Raw genomic sequence first — 21256 nt, 5'->3', positions numbered from 1 at the left:
TATACCTAATGAGTGAGTGTGCAATGGCTCTTACCAAATATGATGCTGCTTCTACTCTTCGCCTTATTCATCACTTGTCTTCGGAATTTCGTTATTCTTTCGAGACATTTGTGTTCTCATAAATTCTTTTTTACCTGGGGTCGAAGGCGAAACGAAATTATAAAATGGACAATCAAACGGTATTGGTATCGGGTACGATGAAACGATTAGTTCTTTGGTTTTGTTGCATTACAGAACTGTAAACTTGATTGGCTTCGAAAGACTCACATGGGTATTCGGTCATTTAGTTTGACTGTTTGTTCTCGACTCGAATTTATTCGGGTTGGCCAACCCCTGCCCTCCCACAGCATCCCGGAGCGGATCCCTAAGCCAGGATTTTCATGAGCAGTATTTGTTGGTGGTAAACCAATTTTTCCTGTATATTTTTAGAATCTCGGACAAATGTGAGCTGACCTCCCCATTAAAAAATCTCACCGCAGAGAGTAATAGGCCCACAACGGTACAAAAATTCAATCATAACATTTCATGCACTTCACTTCTGAAACATAGGTGGCAGCACTGAAAAATCACAATATACAGAGTGCATCGTATGGCATTTTACTGGCGAACCGTTGATCCTAGAGGCACACTTCCAATTAGAAAAAGTATCCAAATAACGTGTAATTCTCTGACAAAGTCATTCATGTTGCAAGGGGGTGGTAGAGTTATTAAACTATAAAAATTAACTTTCTATGCAATCCCCGTGTTTCCCAAAACTCAATTAGAAAGTTGTTGCCCTGTCTCTCCTGATGCCAAAAAAAAATTCTACGTCTCAAAGTGCGATATTCGCAGAGATATTCGAATTCAAAAAAAATGGAGGAAAGTTGGGAAAAAAGAGCTTTAAATGAGGGTAAACCTTTCACCCGCATTTAATGCTGTTTTTCCAAACTTTTCTTTGTTTTTCTAATTCGAATATCTCAGCGAATATTGCACACTTAGAAACATGGATTTTTTTTGTCGGCATCAGGGGAGACAGGGCAACAACTTTCTAACTGGGGTTTGGGTCACACGGGGATTGTATAGAAAGTTAATTATTAACTTTGTATTTTAGGTTGGTATTAGAGTTGTAATACCCCTTGAAACATGAATGACCTTGTCTGAGTACTACACGCTATTTGGATACTTTTTCCAATTGGAAGTGTGTCTCTAGGATCAACGGTTCGCCAATAAAATGCCATACGCCCTTGTTTGCTATGAACTCTGTATACGCGCTCAGACTGTTAAGACATATTCACACAACTCACTCGGTAGTAAATTGCCCATGGCGATATAATTTTTTTCTCGGTTTGAAAGGAAGTGCATGATATATGCAACATTGCAAAAAATATCTTCGCTGTGTGCGCTAGCTTTGAAATAGGTACATCAGATGGGGTTAGAATCGACAAAACTTCATGTATTTTGCTATGTTACCTATGCTTTTTAACTTGGAGCAACATAATGGTATTGTCGTACTAGTGCTGTTGTTGCACCACAACGGCCGCTACATTGGTCTGAGTAGTATCAGTATAAGTAAACTCTGACACTACTGAGCTTAATTATATTGACGTTAATCCGACCCATATAGCAACCGTCGTGGGGAACGCATTTCATTGAAACTTGGTATATACGTTATTTGGACCACGAGGAAAAAGGTAACTGCGATAAAAAAAATCGCCACATTTTCATCTGGTGGTCAGAAATTGAACTATTTTTTCGTCGAATCTATCTTTTGTCGAATCTATCCCATGTTCCATACATTCTATATACCAAATTTCACGAAAATATCTCCACCCGAATGGGCGCTACATACATCTGAGTAGTGTCAGTTTATTTTTAACCTCCTTGTATTTTTTAAACTTAGAATAATGATTTGGACTAGAGTAGAAAATAAAAAAATTGTAAAACGTTATTGGAAAAAAGAAAATTTGTCTAAAAATGTTTAAATCTTTAAATTTTCCCTCTGTTTTAATGTCAATCCACCCTCTTGTCGCTTGTTTGGAGGAAGCTTAATATCACCCGAAATATCTGTTAAAGAAGTACGCAATATCAACATAAACGTTGAGCAGAATGTCTAAGTAACATTAGAAATGTTATGCTAGTGTGTGTTGTATAAGTTTAAGATAACATGAAAGATAAAAAAAATGACGAAAAAATTATGGGAATATTTTGGCTCAGAATTTTAATTTTCTCCCTATTTGACGATTTTTATCCCTTGAATAGTTTTCACCTCCGTTCGACGGCCTACCAGAAAACAGGGGACGGATATTTGAGGAATCCGTGGTGTACGTGATTCGTTCTGAAGAGTGAAATGGAGTCAAGCGATCAATACACGATGACTTGCCAAAAAATAGCGGAAAGAAAAATGTTGATCGGACAATACACACCATATGATGTGAGTTGATTCGCACAAATAGACGTAGTGGTCTACGTACACTATGTCTAGATTGTGCGTTACAGAAGATGTGTAACGCACAATCTTCTATAAACCGACTTTATGAAATCGAACCGAATATTTTTTAACGAAACCGTGGAAACATAGGTGAATACGGAGGGGAAGGGCGGAGGTGGACATTCACTCTCCCCCTCCCCGTTCACTATGCAAAACAAACTCGGTGATTTGCCCCCCCCCCTCCCGTTCGAGGAGCCTTCAGTGTTTGCCAATACGCATGAGAATTCAAGTTTAATCCTCCGAATTTCGTTAAGGAGTGAAAATACTCTTTCTCCAAGTTTTAGGTGATTTTTTTTTGCAAATAGAGTTATTTCTCTGTCAATTCACTAAAAAATAGAAATACCCTTAAAATTTTGGAAAGGAGTGAAATTAGACCTACTCTTCAAAATTATTTTTTCGGATAACACTGGAAGCCTGTATCCATTTATGGGTGGAAACCATGGTGGAATCTATCAATACGTTACGACTTAAGACGACCAGCACAAAATACAGGGTGTTCCAAAAAGAACTCGATTCGTTCCAACTCAATTTGAAATGCGTATATTACGAAAAATATTAAACACATATATACTTAAGATTAATTATTAAGATTAATTATATTACATGGTTAGTCATAATGTTTTTTACAAATCATGTTAAAGGTGCTCAATATGTCCGCCTTAGGATGCACGGCATATGCCTATATACGGTAGTCAAATTCGTCCGAAACTTTTGCGAGCATGTTTGCATCCACTGTTGCTGTTATGCGTATCTCGAACGTCCAAGCTCCAGTGTGGTGGTGCCCCGTCCTGCTGGACAATGAAGTCATCCGAATCGGTTTCTAACTGTGGGAAGAGCCAATCTTCACAAACACTGAAGTGGCGGTCGAAGGAAGAGCGTTAGCGCTACCTGTCGGCAACTGCGTGAAACTCGAGATTTCTCTCTTTCTACCTATACATTGTTCGATCAAAACGGATTAAAAGCTGAATAGTTATGACTTTTTTTATCGGATTTGACTTTTGACTTTTTTTGATCGGATGATTCTTTTTGAAACACCCTGTAGAGTCGAACCTCGTTAAGAAGAACATACGAATTAAATATCCTTCACGGTAGACATAATCGAACCGCAAAACGAAATTCGGTCAGTACGAAATATTTTGTTTGTTTTCTTGACTTCGTCTTAACAACGCTGGACTGTATACAAACAGAAGGCTACGAACACGAAAGGAGAGAAGAGATTTCAAGATGTGTTCAATTTATAACATCCATTTTTTTTTTAGTTTAACCTAAAGTAGGTCTGACCTTCTTTTCACAAAAACTACCTGACAAGATTTCGCAGCGATGATACTAAAGCAGTTTCCCAAAGTGGGCGATGGAATTGTCCAGGGGACGATAGAAGCTACGGATATAACATAGGATCCTATGGGCATACTTGAGTTGGGGGGGGGGGGCGATGAGAGAAAACAATTTCTGAAGAAGAGGAGATGGAACAAAAAGTTTGGGAAACTATGTACTAAAGTAAGAACAAATGGGACGGAGGGATTCTTGTACTCAAGATCGGAGAATCATTTTCAGAGCATTGATATATGTGTACATCACTGTGGTCGAAACTTACTTGCACTCGAGCTTCGGACAGCTTCGTCCGCTGTGCGAGTTCCTCTCGAGTGTAGATGTCCGGGTACTGGGTCCTCTCGAAAGCTCTCTCGAGCTCGTCGAGTTGCGCCGCCGTGAACGTTGTCCTCGCCCTCCTTTGCTTCCTCTTCAGAGTCAGGCCAGGTTCAGAATCACAATCCGAGTCGTGGTTCCCGCCATCGTCTTCATCTTCGTACTCATCGACACACGCTGGATTCCCTACAAAGAAGTTAACATGAAGTTGTATTTTATTCCTTTTTTTTTTATTCGCTCACTTTTTTCATAAAATAAAGGAGGTTCTGTACAAAATACTTCTTTTTTTACGACTCTTTACGAAACCATTCCTAAATTATGAAGAAAAACTTTTCTTCGATCATTACATGTTTTTGAAAATTCATAATGAAAGAAAAGGTGTTTGTGGTGGAATCGATGCAGGGGTAAATGTTATTGTTGCAGCAGACGAAAAACGACCTTCCCTCGTTCCTCGGGCGAATTAATCAATTAGTAAATGTGGGAAAAAAGTACGACCGAGATCAAAAGAAGAACAAGAAAAGCTCGTGCTTAAGCGCAATGATTAATTGACGGACATCGTGAAGAAATATTAAGCAACAAGATAGAGTAAGTACATATAAAATTCGGATTTTTATTAATAATAATAATAATAATAATAAAAGAATTCACGCACCGCGATAAGATCACCCGTGAATAAAGAACCAAATAGAAAGAAAGCAAAGGAATACATACGGTGGAGTGCGTGTGTGGACGGGATAAAGAAGAAAGAAACGTGATTCTGTTCTCGGTCCGTTGGTTGCTCCCACGACTAGCCCTTGATGGATTAACCGAAGGCTCGACCGCCCGCCCCTCCAGATAATTACTCGTAATTGAATGTAATTTAATCGGGCCGAAGGGGCGGACACGGCATCGGAAAATAATAGCTTAGTCGCGCCTATCTCTCTCCTCTCCCTCATCCTCTCTCTCTAGAGAAGGGACTTTCCTTTATTATCATATTATTTTATCGAGTTTTTCTTCTTCTTCTTCTTCTTGTATTTTTATATCTATTCACGTTGCATTTCGTAGTTTCTACTGAAACTATGTTTGGCACGCACTACTTAACCGTAGGCTACATAACGAATCAGTACATGCCGAAATGTGTGTTCTGAATGTATGTTTTGCACCCCTAACGTATTTAGGTTGTCGGAATTTTACTTGTTCTGTGTTTTGCCGGTGCTGCCATCTGTCTTCTATACTTTGGAGTGAAGATGGCAAATGCATGTTCTTGTACCAGTGGACAGTAAATTACGCAGGCTTTTCTCGGGGGGGAAGAGGGATTGGTTCTTACTTCAAAACAATATCGATTCGTGGGAGGGGGGGGGCATGAACGCCTGTGCCGCGATTTTCTATGAAAATAGTTTGGTTCTTCAATTCGGCACATTTCGTAAAGTTTATGGGATTATAGTCGAGATGGAAAGAATATTTTCATTATTATGACGGTCAGTGATCTGTCTGTTCAATCACGTGTAGCCAAGCTGTGCTTATTTTGAAGGTTCTTGAAGTAGAAAACCAGGGCAACAAACAGCTCAAGATCTAAACTTGCAGATATTTTGAAAATCTATTTGGTACTCAGAACCACGTGGAAACATTTTTCAAGAATGGTGCGATTACCATTTAATACGATGAATCCAAAACGATGCTATTTGAAATTTATTGACGATGTACCCAGTCACTTTTTTCCAAACCGAGCACAACTCAGGTCTATCACCATCTATGGGCGATTTACTACCTAGCGATTTGAGTCTGAAGTGTAACTGTGTGTCTACCTAATAGCCTGAGTGGGTATGTAGTGTTGTTTGATTTTTCAGTGTTGCCATCTATATTGCAGAAGTGAAGTGAGTGATGTGTTATGATTGAATTTTGTAGGTCTGTTGCTCTCTTTGGCGAGACTTTTGAAAGGGGAGATCGGCTCGCATTCGCGCCTTGAAGTTGGGAACCACGAAAAAACCAACTTCAGCCGACCAATACTGTGGCGACGGTGGGGTTTTACCCAGTCGCTGACCAGCCAAGTAATTTCGACATTTTATTTGACTTCTTATTTTTTCTTACAAAGAAACGAAAACTAACAACAGAATAACAGGGTACGGCGAATTCAATTTTTTCATCACGTAAAAAATTTCGAATTTCGCGATGTGTTGCCGAAGAGTCTTCAAACTGTATTTTAGTAGCGCCCCCCCCCCCCATTCCCCTCCCTTCACCTCTTCTTCTGTTTCAACCAGTGATGACCGAAACAGAAAAAAAAAGGGGATTATAATCAGAATTTTCCAGTTTTATTTGTTTTCATGCTGTAACGGGGGTCCTATTTTTTCACAAATAGTTGAACTTTTGGGAAAAAAAGTTAAAACAAACTTTTTTTCCCTGAAGCACAGTTTCGTGTTCGAAAGGGCAATGACGTCAAATTGTATAACCAGGGGTCTTCAAATTGCGAGGCGCGCCTCCCCGGAGTTATTATTTGATCGTTATAATCATAATGATTATAATCACATTTTGAAAAAAAAAATTAATTCGATTCGTACAGTTTTTGCGAGTAACGCGACTTTTTTCCCCTTGATTTTCCTCTGCCCCGCACTTTTCTTTCCCCATGGCACCCACAAGGGGTGGGCTGGCAAGGCTCCAGCCCTGGGGCGACTTTCGTTATTATTTTTTTTGTTTTTTCACGCTATAAATCCATCATAAACGGGCCCGTGAGTTTGGTCGGAGGGCGCGCAAAAGATCCCAGCCTAGGGGCCCTACTCCAGGATGTGGGGGCCACGAATTCCCCATTCGTTTGCTTTCCTGGAAAGACACTCATTCTACGGAGTTTGGCGTTTATGGGAGCAAAAAAAAATCGTAATTTTTCTTTTTTCTGGTTATTTTCAACACCGAAGGAATTTTCTGGGGCATCGGTTGCAGTTTTAAAAAACCGCACTTGGGGTCATCCGTTTCCGTTGTGGATAAAAAAAGGTTGGGTGGCCCGTCATTAATCATATTACTAGCAGAAAAGTCCGAACAACGAATTACATCCTTCATTTATTTTTTTATTTCTATTTTTTTCTTTACGCGTCGAGGTAAGGAAGGAGAGAGACTGGACGACAGCAGCGCCACCACCGACCGAATGGAGTAAAAAAGATGGCGGGCGATATATGCGACGGCACGCGCCGGCACATGCTTCATTTACGCCGTCGTGTTATTGTGAGCCGCGGAGGGTGTGAGGAAAGGGGTTGGGGGGGGGGGGGGGGCGACCAAACGAAATGATTTTTCTTTTGCTGTATTTTATTTCGGTGGAGCTGCTGCTGCTGCTATATATACGAAAGAGGCTAATTGTGAGGGTTCGGTCGTCGCGGCCATGTTTCTGTGTGAGCGTACGAGCGGCTTCCTTTGATCTGCTGTCGACCTCCAATCACGATGAGGTGACGGGGCGGGTACGTCGACAATATACGCGGGGATGAATATAAAAAAAAAAGAAGCTGCAACTAACTCTTCTTCTTCAATATGTTCCCCCCCCCCCTTGATCCATCGCCTTCACGTAGAAGAAAAAAAAAAGAATGTTATTCACGTGCAGTGAATAAAGCGAGGACATCCCCGCCGATCCATTTTTACGATATATCTGCTTGTGTGGCCTTTTGGACGGCGGATGTTGTTTGAGGTAACCCTAAACATCATCGAAAGGATTCCTTTCGGATTCACTGATGCGGAGCAGCTGCTTTACTCGCTAATATTACTTTATTCGGCCGCTAATAAATAATAACATTTCGCTCGACTTGGTGCAGCTCGAGGCTTTCCGCAACGAGACGTTTTGGGGAATAAAAATAACGCCGAAAGTATTCTATACTACGATGTGATTTGTTTGTGACCGGTATATATAACCGCACTTTAAAAGTGCGGATTTGATTTTTCCGTGACGTGTGCAGATTCTGACAATATTATACAGGTACATAAAAATCTCGGACAGGCGCGTGAGACGGCTCGAGAGCCAGAAAGAACGCAACAAGAATCTCGAGGAGTATCACGTCGCCACGAGTGCCAGCAAAGTTCCTCGAGGTCGTTTGGGGCTGTCGTAAAGTATTTTAAATTCTAGTCTCATTCACGAGGGTGCTATCTATGAACATGAGAATTTCGGGAGTAACCGCACCAACTGCTGTTGAAACTCACTAAATTTTCTTTGATGACATTGTACGCAAATCAAAAAAAATCGGAGGCGAGATATGTCGTCGACATATCTCGAAAAAAAAAATCGCCACGTTTGTGCGAGCTGAGTCTGAAAGGGTTAAAGCAGAGTTTGTCCAAACTTATTTGCTCCTACCCTCAGATTTTGGTAAATCCAGATTTCCGTGTTTTTATCTGAAACCATCCCATAAGATCCTTCGTTATATCTGTTGTTTCTGCCGCCTGCCTGGTCAGTTGCATTCCCCCCCCCCCCACCCTCCGTATGGGGGTGATATTTTCCACTTTGAGTAATATTGGTTTAAACAGTAGGCCACATTAGCCTACGTAACGTAACGTAGACTTTTCGAAAATGCAGTCAGTCCTGTCGGGTGGCTAATTTAAAACAGATATTTTACATTAAAAAAACCCCGAGACGTGCTAATACACGTTAGTGGGTAGGCCATCATTAGAACCCGGATTATCATTTGCATATTTGCCTTTTTTAGTGCATATAATCCGGGATCTAGCTATCATACTGTAGTCGTAACGAATTTCGAATCTTCAGAAAGTGCATGAGGAAAGAAAAAACAGATTAAAACAGGGATCAGCTTACAGAGTGGTAATAACAGAATGGTTAGCTTACGATATGTTAACGGAGAGTAAAATTTGCCTCGTTAGAAAAAACAATTCTGTTTTTACTCAAACTACTAACACACACACGACACCTCGTCAATTTTTATTACTGAAAAAAGATGATGGGTACACGTGGCGAATCAGGAACACAGCAGACCTATGATGTGGTGCGGCCTTACAAACTGCTCTCATAGTGGGGAAGTTTTATTCCGAATTTGTTTCAATTTTTTTTGCTCCGTGATAACTAGAGATACAGTCGAATCCCGTTATAACGAATTCCAAGAGACCGCCGAAATCACTTCGTTATAACAAAATTTCGTTATAAAGGAATTCCAAGTTTCTTGCATTGTTCCTATGTAAATTTATCTGGGGGATTAGAAAAGTGTTCGTTAAAACGGGATTTGCGCTATAACGGTATTCGTTAAAACGGGATTCGACTGTAATTATGCAAAGACATTCACACTTTAGACACAACCAGGAAGAGTGTACCTACCCAGGGCCGTAACTATGATTTTTGCCACCGCCACGACTTTACAATTCAATAATTTTATAACGGTGTTCTTTGTTTCCGACTGAAACTACCGCCCGGGGAAGTTGCCTGCCCTACCCTCTCTAGTTCCGACCTGAGCCTACCTATTCCATGGTATTCCATGGCGTGGATGTACAGTAGCCTATTTTCTAACAAAGCTGAAACCAGATTGAATCAGATTGATTATTTATAGATAATCCAAAGCACGGATGATATAAACGTTACCGATCAAGTAACGGGACGGATCATGCTGATCCCTTGGGAATGCGTGAGGATCACGTTATTATTATAAAAAAAAAGCGGCAAGATCCAAATGAAGAAATGACAGGTTTAGGCAATTATCTCTCGTGTTCAGCATATTAAATGGCTTGAAGCGGGCAGCCTCAATTTCTTAACCTATTCCTACCTTTGTTTACATCTGCCGAATAGGTGAGTGAAATGAATAAAATATATTATTATTATATCAATATTATTTGGCCACAAAATATTCGATTAATCGATTAAAAAATTTTGATTAACCGATTATTAATTAATCGATGCCCAGCCCAACCAAAAATACAAGCGGGAATTTCATCGTTTTCCGGAAGGAAAATAATTGTCATTCAAGTATTACGTTAGCATCAGGGTGGGGTTGAAGGATGCTTCCGTCACCGTTTATGAAAATTAATGACATCTTTATTTTCCATCTTTTTTAGGAATACCAAAAACGAGAAGAACATCCCCATAGCTGTATCCTCTAGTAGACCCCTCAAACCATTCTGAGATCTCTGTAAACCGCTCCCACGTCCTGTCTTTTTTATGGGGGAAAGGGGGCAAAATTCATTGGTGTCGGAGCCGCAGGTGCTCGAATCCTTACGGGAATTTGTAGAACGGGTCCGAGCAACCCTAGAATTGATTCAGAAATCAAAATTTCCTACATGAAATTCAAGACGAGCACCCAGAGAAGTGAAACAAAGAATCTCTTCGAAAAACCTTTCTCAAGGCCGGCATTCCTGACAAAAGTTGGAGGCGCACAGTTGGGCTAAGGCTAAACTGCTGTGTTTCCACTTCGTGCATCTCATGCGTTGTCCTTGAGTGATTTGCTGGACTCTCGTACATGAGCGGATACATGCTCCGGACAATGGGGGGGGGGGGCGAGGGTGGTTCACCAAGGGTGTGCATGGAATCATACACAACACTAGATACGCACTCTGACTATTAGATATACACACTTACACTTCCGGCACAACTCACTAGGAAGTAAATTGCCTATGGAGATAGACCTGAGTTGTGCTCGGTTTGAAAAAAAAGGTGTGCTTGGTGATCTGGGAGGGGGGGGGAATGGCTATATTCACTCTATCCATAATGCCAGTGATAGAATTTTCCGTGAATGGCGGATCGCCACCCCTTTCCCCCCATCTCTGTATCGTCTATGCTCCTCTATGATGTGGACGGGAAAACAAGCCGCGGAACGTTTAAGAAAGGAAACTACTAGTCATGAAAATAATTTTATTGTATGGTGGAAAGCTGTGGTCGCAACTGATTTGTGCGTGAGTGGGATATTAAAAAAGAAGAGAAAGTTGGTATTTGCCAGTCCTCTAAGATACTTGACTACGCGTGTTATGGGCCCACCTTGAATTCGGAAAAAAATATGTAATCATTGATTAGTCAAGACCAGACACATCCGCAATAACTCCATGAATCGCAACGATAGCTAAATAAAAAGGAATATATTACTGCATTCCAAATTATTCAAATGGTGGTTTTTAAGCAAACCATTTTGCCACACTGATTCATTAACATCTCTGGAATTCAGAAAAATCATGATGAGGAAGCTTCCCTCATCATTTCCGAATGCTCGGTACTTTGCACCAGCAATGTATGCCACTACACTAATTAATGCTTAAACCATTAATTAATACACTTAAAACGCAAGCTAAAAATATAGTGTGTTCGGTTTATAATCATGTGAACAATGATCCCCTGCAAACATAACAAAGTTCACTACAGCAGTGTCAGACGGTGGTGGTCAGACTCACTATGTATATTATCGAAGGCCAATACCAATCAGGGGTACACGCAGGATAGCCCTTTGGAGGGAGTGCAAAGCGCTTAGGTGGGGAACAAAATGGATTTCTTAAAAGAGAAATTATGATTTATTAGCCTTCAAGTAGCATTGAAATCAACAGAAATTGATTATAACATATAATGATAACATAATATGATAACATATAAAAGTGTTTTCTTCCGATATATTTTGATTTTTTTACAAAAATAATTTTTGATCATCTGGAAGAGAGGGGGGGGGGGTCACAGGAGGCTCGTCCCCTCCCCCCGCCCCGGCGTACGCTTCTGCTCCTAATGTGCGTTAAAAGGTCTGGGGCAAAGCTACCGACGAAATTTTGCTGACAAGGGGCGGGGGGTCAAAAATAGCTAAAATAGCTGCTGGCGTAACACTTGAATGCCCCCCCCCCCCCAAGATGGAATCTGAAACAAAATGAACTGAACAAGATTCTCTTAAAGACAAGTCGGAAAATCTTTTTTCGCTACACCAGAGGTGCGTTTTACAAAAAAGCTACAATTTAAAGTATATTCATAATAATTATAGCCTACGATAAATGTTTTAAGAGAAAACTGTGTGTGTGTGTGATTCACGCCGAAGTATCATCTTCACCGGGTCCAGTCGAGGTAGCGATTCGGCCAGAGATTTAATAATGCTTGAAATTACCACAACGGGTTATACAAGCCGTAGGTTTCCCAAGTTATACTCACGACGCCCTTGGATAGAAGAATTTATATATAAAATATCTTACGGCACCCCTGTCCGATTTCGAGACATTGTGCTGTGCCTAAAGCACTCTAGTTAGGATTCAAAGCCCTATTACTGCTTCAACAGAGGCGGATTTAACGGCGGGTTCATCGGGAACTGACTTCTGAAGGAGACCCCGAAAACCCAAACTTTACACTTTTTTCTAATTTGACGACTAGAGCCCAATATTTTATTCTGCGCCCGGGGCATCAACTCACCCTAATCTGCTTCTAACTTTCTCACATAATTTTTATTCTTGAAATATCTTGAAAAACAGCATTATAAATGCGGGTACGTTTTACCCACATTTATCTTATATACACAGTCGATCCTGCTTATAACGTCCCCGCTTAGTACGACTAATTTTCATGAATTTAACTATTTTCCTATATTGATAATGTTAACTTTTCCCGAATACAACGTGTAAATTTGTTACTATTCCCGCGTATCGCATCGGGTCTTTTCCTCCCCTGAAAAAAATCACGTACTTTTTTTCTTTCTTTTCATGTAAATAAACGAAAATGGCGATTACGTGGTGCTAGCGTTGAACATTTGTTTTCTTGTTCTCTAACATTGTCCAACAATAGTGTGCAGAGCATAACTGCTCTTACCACTGTTCAGATACACAAGGTTGATAGAAGTTATATCTCTGAATAGGAAGACTAACAGATAAAGACTGTAAAAAGTTCTCTCTCGGAAGAGGTTACTTTTTTTTTTTCCTTCGCGGTCTTATTCAAATTCACCGCATTAGATCGATTCCAAAAAATGAATCTTCTCTTATTGATGTTATAGACGATTGCATATAATAACAAAGGAATGAACGGTAGTCATTCGCATCCACTTCTGAACTTAATGATACAAAATCAAGCCGCAAAAGACTGACATGGATACAAAACAGAAACATATTGACAGATTTTCAGCATCAAGTAGCATTTAAAGGCTGCTTTTTCGGGTAAGAAAAATCGGAGATTTCCCAACTGTCCTTGAAATTAAATTCTTCACAGAACAGCCAATACGATGACCTTTGAAATTTCGGAAAATGAAGCAATAACAACGTTTGCAGTCAAAATGTTTCAGAGCAAGTTAAAAGAAAAGCTCCAAGAGTTTAGAGGAAAAAATAAAAACTCTTAAACTTGTAGGTGATAACCATTCTCTCAACATCATTTGCAATGTTTGCAGAAGCAATTAAAGGACCGGAAACATTTCGATATGTTGTGGAAAGGCAAGAAAATGGGTCATGTGTCTGATGTTATCCAGATTTTACAGAAACTTGACTGTTATAAAGGAAAACTGTCATAGATTGACTGATTATAACAAATAATTGCTTTTCTTATTGAATCCCTATACGTACTTAAATGTTAGTTGATAAATTAAAAATGACATAAAAAGGTTATGGTCGATGTAAAACTGTCTTGTGATTCTTATAGACATTTTCCGCTTAAAACGTTCCCCCCTATTACGTTTTCCCGCTTAGTACAACTTATTTTCGCGATCTCACCTCTAAGTAATTCTCATTAAGATTTCCCGTTTAAAGCATTTTCCCGCTTACGTTTTTCATGACGGTTTTTTGAAAAACGTTATAAGCGGGAACCACGGTGAATGTGAAAGTATATATGCATATATGTTCATAGGCGTACGCAGAATTTTCTCAAAGGGGAGGGGGGGGGGGTTACGTTTTTTCCTGAAAATAATACAATAATCTCCGCTTGAGAGGGGGTTAGAACCCCAAACCCCTCCCCCCACCCTTTGCGTACGCCAATGTGTATGTTTGTTCTTTATACACTTCCGCACCGTTGATCGTATCACACCAAATTTTGTTTAGGGTTCTTCGCTGATATGTGGTAGGGGCCGTAAGCATATTTTCCCGCCAAAAAATATTTTTATCAATTTTTTTTATTGCACAAATTTCTCGAGAAAAAGCCTTTTTTTCCACCATTTTTCCACGCTTTCAATCAGATGCAACGATTTTTCCGCAAATTTTTTCTACCCAAAAAGATGCGCATTTTAATGGGTTTTCCATCGCACACAATTTGAATTTTAAAAATCGGTTAACAAATTACGGAGTCAAATAGGTTTTTTCTCGCCACCAAATCCAGTACAAATGTTGCTTTCATCAATGTTTTTTTTTTTTCTTCCGGTACAGGTGTTGCTGCTATCAGTGTATTTTTTTACAAATTTAATTGCATTCACAAAATAATTAATGAAAACAAATCCCAATTTCTGAACTTTCAAATTATTAAATCTGTCATTTTTGCCTCTAGGATCAACGGTTCGCCAAAAAAGTGTCGTGCGTGCTGTTTGTTACCTACACACCCTGTATACGTATAATGTTTACACGAGCTGAATCCCGGGAACGGCTGGCTACAAATCTCAGGACTAAGGAAATACCCCGGAAGTATTCATCCGTAAGCAAGGTCGTAGTTACGACTTTTGTGGGTGGGGGTGCAAACGTGGTTTTGCCGCCGAAGTGGTACATGCAAGAACGTGTGCGTGTATTCGTGGCCTTAACGTATTAATACTGTCAGAGTTATCCTTGTTTCTTGTTATAATGGTGCTGCCATCGGTCTTCCAAGTTAAAATGGCAGTTGTCTGAATTTTCTTTTTATGTAAGTGTCGTGTTAAAAGTCTGCCTGCTCTTTGCTTAGAGACTTTTTCAAATGAGCTCACCCGATTTCCAACCCCGAAATTGGAAAACCGCAGAAAGCCAGCTTCAGCCAACCGCTACTTGACCACCACCAGACCAGAACATCATCCCCACTCTGTTCCCCCGAAGTGGGGGGGGGGGGTGAACTCTATTTGACCGACCAACTGACTTTTTGGGTGGCTACTGACAACTATATTCAGACTAGAATCCACAATCGAACGAATCGTAGTTTCTTCAACTTACCGACGAATCTATGAATTCGAAGGAGTATTGGTGTGATGATTCGAGTGCTCAAAGTCACCATCTTAAAGATCAAGATTTAGGTACCAGTGCTCTAACTCTGTGTGAGCGGACCCCTCAGATTTCGAGCTTATTCAGTAGCTCCGTTGTCAAAGACTTCACCACGAGATGGACAAATATCATTTGATAACGAGACCCCGGTGTGATAATTGTTAAGGGAGAGGAAAGCAATCATTTATATTTTCAAGATTTCTAATCTGAATGCGAAGAAAAAGATTCCACTACATATTTTACGAAGTTTTTCGCACACCTGTTCGACTAACTCAATGCAAGAATAGTAGGAAAAAGGTGAAATAAGAACTACATTTTTTCACTCAAACAGCAGAAATAACTGTAAGCCGATGGATCCCTTTCTAGGCAGCAGCTTCGAATGACTTCTTATCCAGCTAATGAATAGGCATCGTAAAAAAGTATTTTCTACATCTAAGGGCCAAAAACTATAAATGCTCTTTCTTTGCTTTGGTAAATTTTACGCGGCAGACGAAAAATAAAATACCATAACATTTATTACGTCCTCACCTTATGGTCATGTCAGCCTTTGAATTTTGATATATCACGTTGTTTGTGGCTATGCAACCGGAGCGACTTTCACGTTGTCACCAAAAAAGGAAGAACTTAGGGATCTTTTTACTGCGTCGTCAGTCGTAAAACAGCAGATTACCGATTTCAATACCACGTTGTGGTCAGAAGGATTATTACTTCTTTTTATTCCCCAACTCCGACTCGTGTCCACGGTCTTTGTGTCAATAGCAAGAAACATATCATGTCACTAGGCGTGACATGCATCAAAGGAAAGTTGCTCTATCAACACCACCGCCAACACACGCACAGGTCTAGCTCTAGCTTTCTATCTTTTAGACTACAATAGGCACTAACGTCCCGCAAATGCACCACAAGTGGATTTGCACGTCAAAACGATGGTTGTTACTCTCATCAACGTGGATAGAAGTCGGAAACCAAATGGTATTTTTCCTTTCAAATATGCTGAATGCTCGTAAATAGGCCTAAGCCTACTGAGAACGGAGCACGAGTTAAAGACTAACAGGAACATACTGCGGACACAGTGTCCTACAAAAACTTGAACAACAGAAAAAAAGAAAGCACCAATATTTATAATATTACATTAAATATATATATACATTTAAATATATATATTGTAGCACAATATTTATAAGCGTTTGTTTGCGGGGGAAAGGGGAATACAGACGTCTCAGAATCAAAAATACGAGTGCCAGAAAGGTGATGCAAATGGTAATTATTGGTAGACCTATTCATAATTATAGAGCTTTCAGCGTGAGTGGTAAGTTACTTGATACTATCTTTCTTTCAAACCGAGCACAACTTCGGTATGTCGCCACAGGCAATTTTCTACAGAATGAGTTAAGCCGGAAGCATGCATCTGTACCTACAGTCTGAGTACGTGTCTAAGGTTGCGCGTGAATTTTACTGCTGCCATCTATTTTTCAACTATGAGTGAAGTTCAAAGATTGAATATTTGTACCGAGGCATGTTACTTTCTTTCGTGAGACTTTTTTTTTCAAATGGGGGATCAGCCCGCATTCAGACCTCAAAGTTGGGAACCTCAGAAAACCGATTATCTCTGTATCGCTGGTGTGGTTCAAACCGGCGTCCCTGCGACGCGATCCCGTCACCACAGCAGCAGTTCTTGATACTGTCATACGTAATTCTCAAGGAACATCGAGCTTTTACAGTTTGTTTCGAAATTATCCAATCGCGAAAAATAAATAAATTCTTTACTCAAACAGTACAGTAGCCTATACATTCACGGAGCACCGAACTTGAAAATTATTCCCGACTTCTCCGCCGACATTCTTGAAAAATGACCTCAGCATCCAGACGCTGTTCCAACTCTCTAGAGTCCATTTCACTTCTCACAGTCATTTCATTTTCCCACGAGGAATAGTCAGAATAAATCGCGTCTCTCTCGGCTCGGTTCGGAGGTCGCGACCCACAATACGAGAACTTCGGCTCCCGAGAGATGTGCTTTTTTTCTTTTTTTTTTTGTTTGGAGAGACTCTTTCCATCCATCCTCCGACAAATATCGATGTGGTGGCAACTCGTAATGGTCTTTTGTACCCCTTGGAGTAAGTCCGAAAGGAACTCTCGGAACATAAATATGTCAACCCCGTCCTGAACTTTGGTGTAGCTCTGGTATGAAAATGAACTGCCGGCCGTACTTTCGGCAAGAAAGAAAATCGCCGGGGAACGATCCGCAATCAATTAAACCGATAGAAAAAAAGCAGTAACTTGATGGCGACACCGACACCGATTCTTTTACTGCTTGTTTCTCATTCTCTAGGGTGGCCGGAACATTTTTCTTTTCTTCGATTTTTCTCTCACAAATGTTTGCTCACAAAGCGGTGCGGTAAGATTTTGACGATTGTAATCAAACTGACAACTGGTCCTAATAAAGCGATGCCCTTGCTGCGAGAATTTCTTCGATATTAAGAAGAAACGAACCGAAGACGCAAAAATGGGGAAACAACAACACCTATAACGAGTAAAGAGAAGAAGAGGCTATCTACTCCGTATATAGCCTACAGTATGTATTGTAGCTCGCCTATAACGAGAGAAAACTCGATTTCCTTTTTCGCGTGTGGGGCTTCTCGTTGGTCTTCGCGTGTGGTCGGGCGGAGGCTTTATCCGTTAATTTATTGCGATGCAGGTGTGAAATGGAAATAAAAAGAAGAATATCAATCTGGATCGGTTGGGAATTTAATTAATAGCTCCCCGTGAAAAGTTCTTTCGTCATGAGGTCGAAACCTTTCGCTGAATCTTATTATTATTGTTATTATTAAGCGATGGAAACAAACTGAACACCCTTTTCTCGTTCGGCATCTCTCTCTTTATCTCATCCATCTATTATACGATATACGTATGGAATGGGAACAGGGGGAGAGAGAACATGCAATGCGTTTCCGGAAAGAAAAAACCCATGCGTCTGTATATGAAGAAAATAAAGACGAAGATTATAAATATAACAGGATCTGAAATAAATGACAGGATGATAATGAAGGTGGAGCCGCGCCACCGAAGAGCCACTTTTCTTTTCGGCTGACCGTCGCTCGGTCCTACCAACAATTCCTACCAAACACCCGAGTGAATCCCGGACTGCCGTTCTCCCACAAAAAAAAAATACGATGAAATTCTGAAAATTTCATTTTCACGTGGTTACACAGACAATTGATAGCAATGCGCCTCTGCCATCGCACCGTCTGTTTTGGAGGCAAAATACCGATATCTTATCCACCATAGAAAGAAAAACTTGCCTCTTTTTTTAAATATTCAAAATGTTTGTTGGGAATTTCAACTGCGTACACGTGATTTTTGTTAATGAATGAAATTTATGATGAATTATAAAGAAATATGGGACAAAAATTGAAAATGAGGAGAAACCATCGTTGGCGAGGAAACTCGAGGCTCGAAAATTTATTTACAGAAGCGTACAGAGATGTTTTTCAAACCTTTCTTCAATTTTACCGGAAAAGATGGTCGTGGACGACAAGATGCGGCCACCGTGGGCGACTCGAAGATGACACGCGATCTTATAGACGAGAAAATCTGCGGTTCATAATGACGACTTTTTCACGCGACAACAGTTTCGAAGACAACGATTGGAAACGAGATCGCACAGCGTGATTAATTTTTCGGAACAGCATCCATCCTACGCTTCTGAAACGGGGGAAGGTCAGGGCGAGCCGAACCGGGCCAGAAAAAATGCTTCGCTCACTTAATAGGCACTTGCCGAAAAGCATCGAAATCGCGAACACAGAAGCAGAAATTTATTAGGCTCTCCGACACAGAGAGAGAGAAAAAAAGAAAGAAAAGCGGAGTTTTTTTGTGTAGAAAAGAAAAAGTTTTTCTGTTTCTTGTTTTTTCTTCTTCTGTCCGACGAACCACCTGAGACAAGAAAGAAAGAAAGGAAGGAAGAGATGAGATAGAAGAAGAAAAGGAAATCTGTGCCGAGGTGTGTTTATTGTGTATCTGACAATGCGGAGGGCGGGAGAAATCGCTGTCGGAGCGCGGGAAGCTGATGGATATCACAAGAAGTCAGTCCTCCATGAAAGCTGCCGCAACGCCTACCGCCTTTCATCGTCAGCGATTCCCGCTGACTCCGAACACGTCCCCCTCCCCACATATGATGTCAAACCTGCCCTTCTTTTTGGTTTTTCCTCCATTGAACTCTCATCTCCTCCGCCGCATCACACGCATCCCTTCCTTTAATAGCACAACCAATATGATGTTTCGTTTCTTTCTCTATTTGTGTGTGTGTGTGTGTGTGTGTGTGCATATGTATGGCGATTGCATTCACGGCCAAAGAGGATCATCTTTATGCGCACTCGTGATACTGAATAAGTCTTTTGGGAAAACGTTTGCGGAAGAAACGAAAAAATTACGCTACTACTACGATTTAAATACAGTAAAATTTCTTCGTGCCGTCACCTGTTTTACTGTCACCCCGTTTATACTGTCAGTTTTCGATAGTCCTGGCTAAAGAATAACTGATCGTTTCGATCATTTTTATCGCACCGCGGTCATTTTCTGCACACGAGGGCTAATTAGACCGGGACCTTCAATTTATTGCCGATTCCGAACGGCAGGCTCGTTTTTTGAGTATTCCCGTTTCGACCAAACTGTTTTTGTATTTTGACCCTCGGAAGGAAGAAAGCAAGCTTCGTTTGTCCATTGCGAAGCTGGACCAGAATCGGTTCGAAATTTGTTCCTTCACAGGTGCACAAACACACCGATGGCATTCCAACGTCATCATGTGTTTCTCCTTATCTTTTATTTTCTTCTATAACACTGGATCCCACTTATAACGTTTTTCAAAAACCATCGTGAAAAAAAACGTTGTAGGCGGAAAAATGCTTAAAAAGATCAAATATCAATGAGTAGTTGTTAAAAGTTGGGAACACGAAGATAAGTCGTACTGGGGGGGTGGGGGGGACGTTGTAAGTAAAAACGTTATAAGTGAGATCCATTGTACTTGTGGTTCTGTTTTGCTTGTTGCCTTTTTCTTCACTAATAAGCAAGTTTTGGTAGAAAAGGCAATCTGGGGCAAGGACGTTGCGGGAGAGGAAAGGGTATGGTACCCCCTTTTCCCCCACAGATGAAGAAAATGAGTGATTGATGGATATGTATTAACATGGGTAAATCCATTGATCTGTCATTTTGCTCCTCCCCAAGTCATTCCCCTCCGAAAGAAATTTCTGGCTACGACCCTGATTTGGGGGAACAGCTAAAGAGCATTTACACATGCCCCCCCCCTTCCTTAGTACTGCTAGTAGTACCCCTTCTAGTTACTGCTGCTGAATTTTTTTTCTCTCGAATTCATAATAGGCTTACTGCATTGAAAAATGATATTTTTCCGACCAACAACACGCCAATTAAAGAGATTAGTGCCGAGATGAGCTTCAGAAAGAAAAATTGCTGTTGTTTCAAAAAAGAAAAGTTGGGGAAGGCCCTAACTTTAAAAATTGTTCTTTTTCGATGACGCCATTCGGTTCGTCATCACCAGGCTCGGATTAAGTAAAATAAGCTTGTGCTTAGGAAATCATGAGAAAAAGGGAACCACGTAAAGTTATCAAATTAAATATATTTTTTTAACGTACAATCTTTTTTACAGTATCAACAATTCGGTAGGAATTCGTCTAAAGATCATATTGGAAATGAAAGTATCCCGTGAAATTCCTCTCTGACGCTAGATGAGATGCACCAGCTACAATATCCAAATCTCAAATCTAGAGAAACTAATAATATTGAAAGTAGAGTTCCCGTTAATGCTGAGCGTTTGAAATGAGAGTTCGCAAAATTTCCATAAAGTAAGACCAAGGCATTCTTAACAGTATCACAGTCTCCAGAGGCTTATGCAGGTAGACGATTAAAAAATTAAAAACGTTTTTGTTGAAAGAACTAAAATATCGAAATAAAATATAGTTTTATACGTTACCAAATCAATATCTGTTAATTTTTTTTTTGAAAGTTAATAAGACAAAATTTTTCTCGAAAGGTTCCTTGTGCCCCTCGACAGGCCAATCCTGTGTACCTACTCTTGATAGGGCGTGACTTTTGCGAGGCCCCCATCTA

At 40.4% G+C, this 21256-nt stretch overlaps 1 protein-coding gene across 3 annotated transcripts in view; it reads right to left on the bottom strand.

The window, feature by feature from the left end:
* Positions 1–21256, bottom strand: part of LOC149078262 (paired box protein Pax-3-B-like) — a 100592-nt gene that overhangs the window by 16933 nt on the left and 62403 nt on the right. For all 3 annotated transcript variants that reach the window (XM_089241871.1, XM_089241872.1, XM_089241873.1), the window contains exon 4: positions 4062–4297. In XM_089241871.1, the coding sequence (XP_089097997.1) occupies positions 4062–4297 (236 nt within the window). The remainder of the gene's footprint in view (positions 1–4061; positions 4298–21256) is intronic.

This window comes from Pholcus phalangioides, unplaced genomic scaffold (genome assembly GCF_987345545.1).
Source record: "Pholcus phalangioides strain wild (caught in Gottingen) unplaced genomic scaffold, Ppha-v1.0 ptg000014l_1, whole genome shotgun sequence".
Taxonomy (NCBI): Eukaryota; Metazoa; Arthropoda; class Arachnida; order Araneae; family Pholcidae; genus Pholcus; species Pholcus phalangioides.
This window is presented reverse-complemented; position numbering and strand designations above follow the sequence as displayed.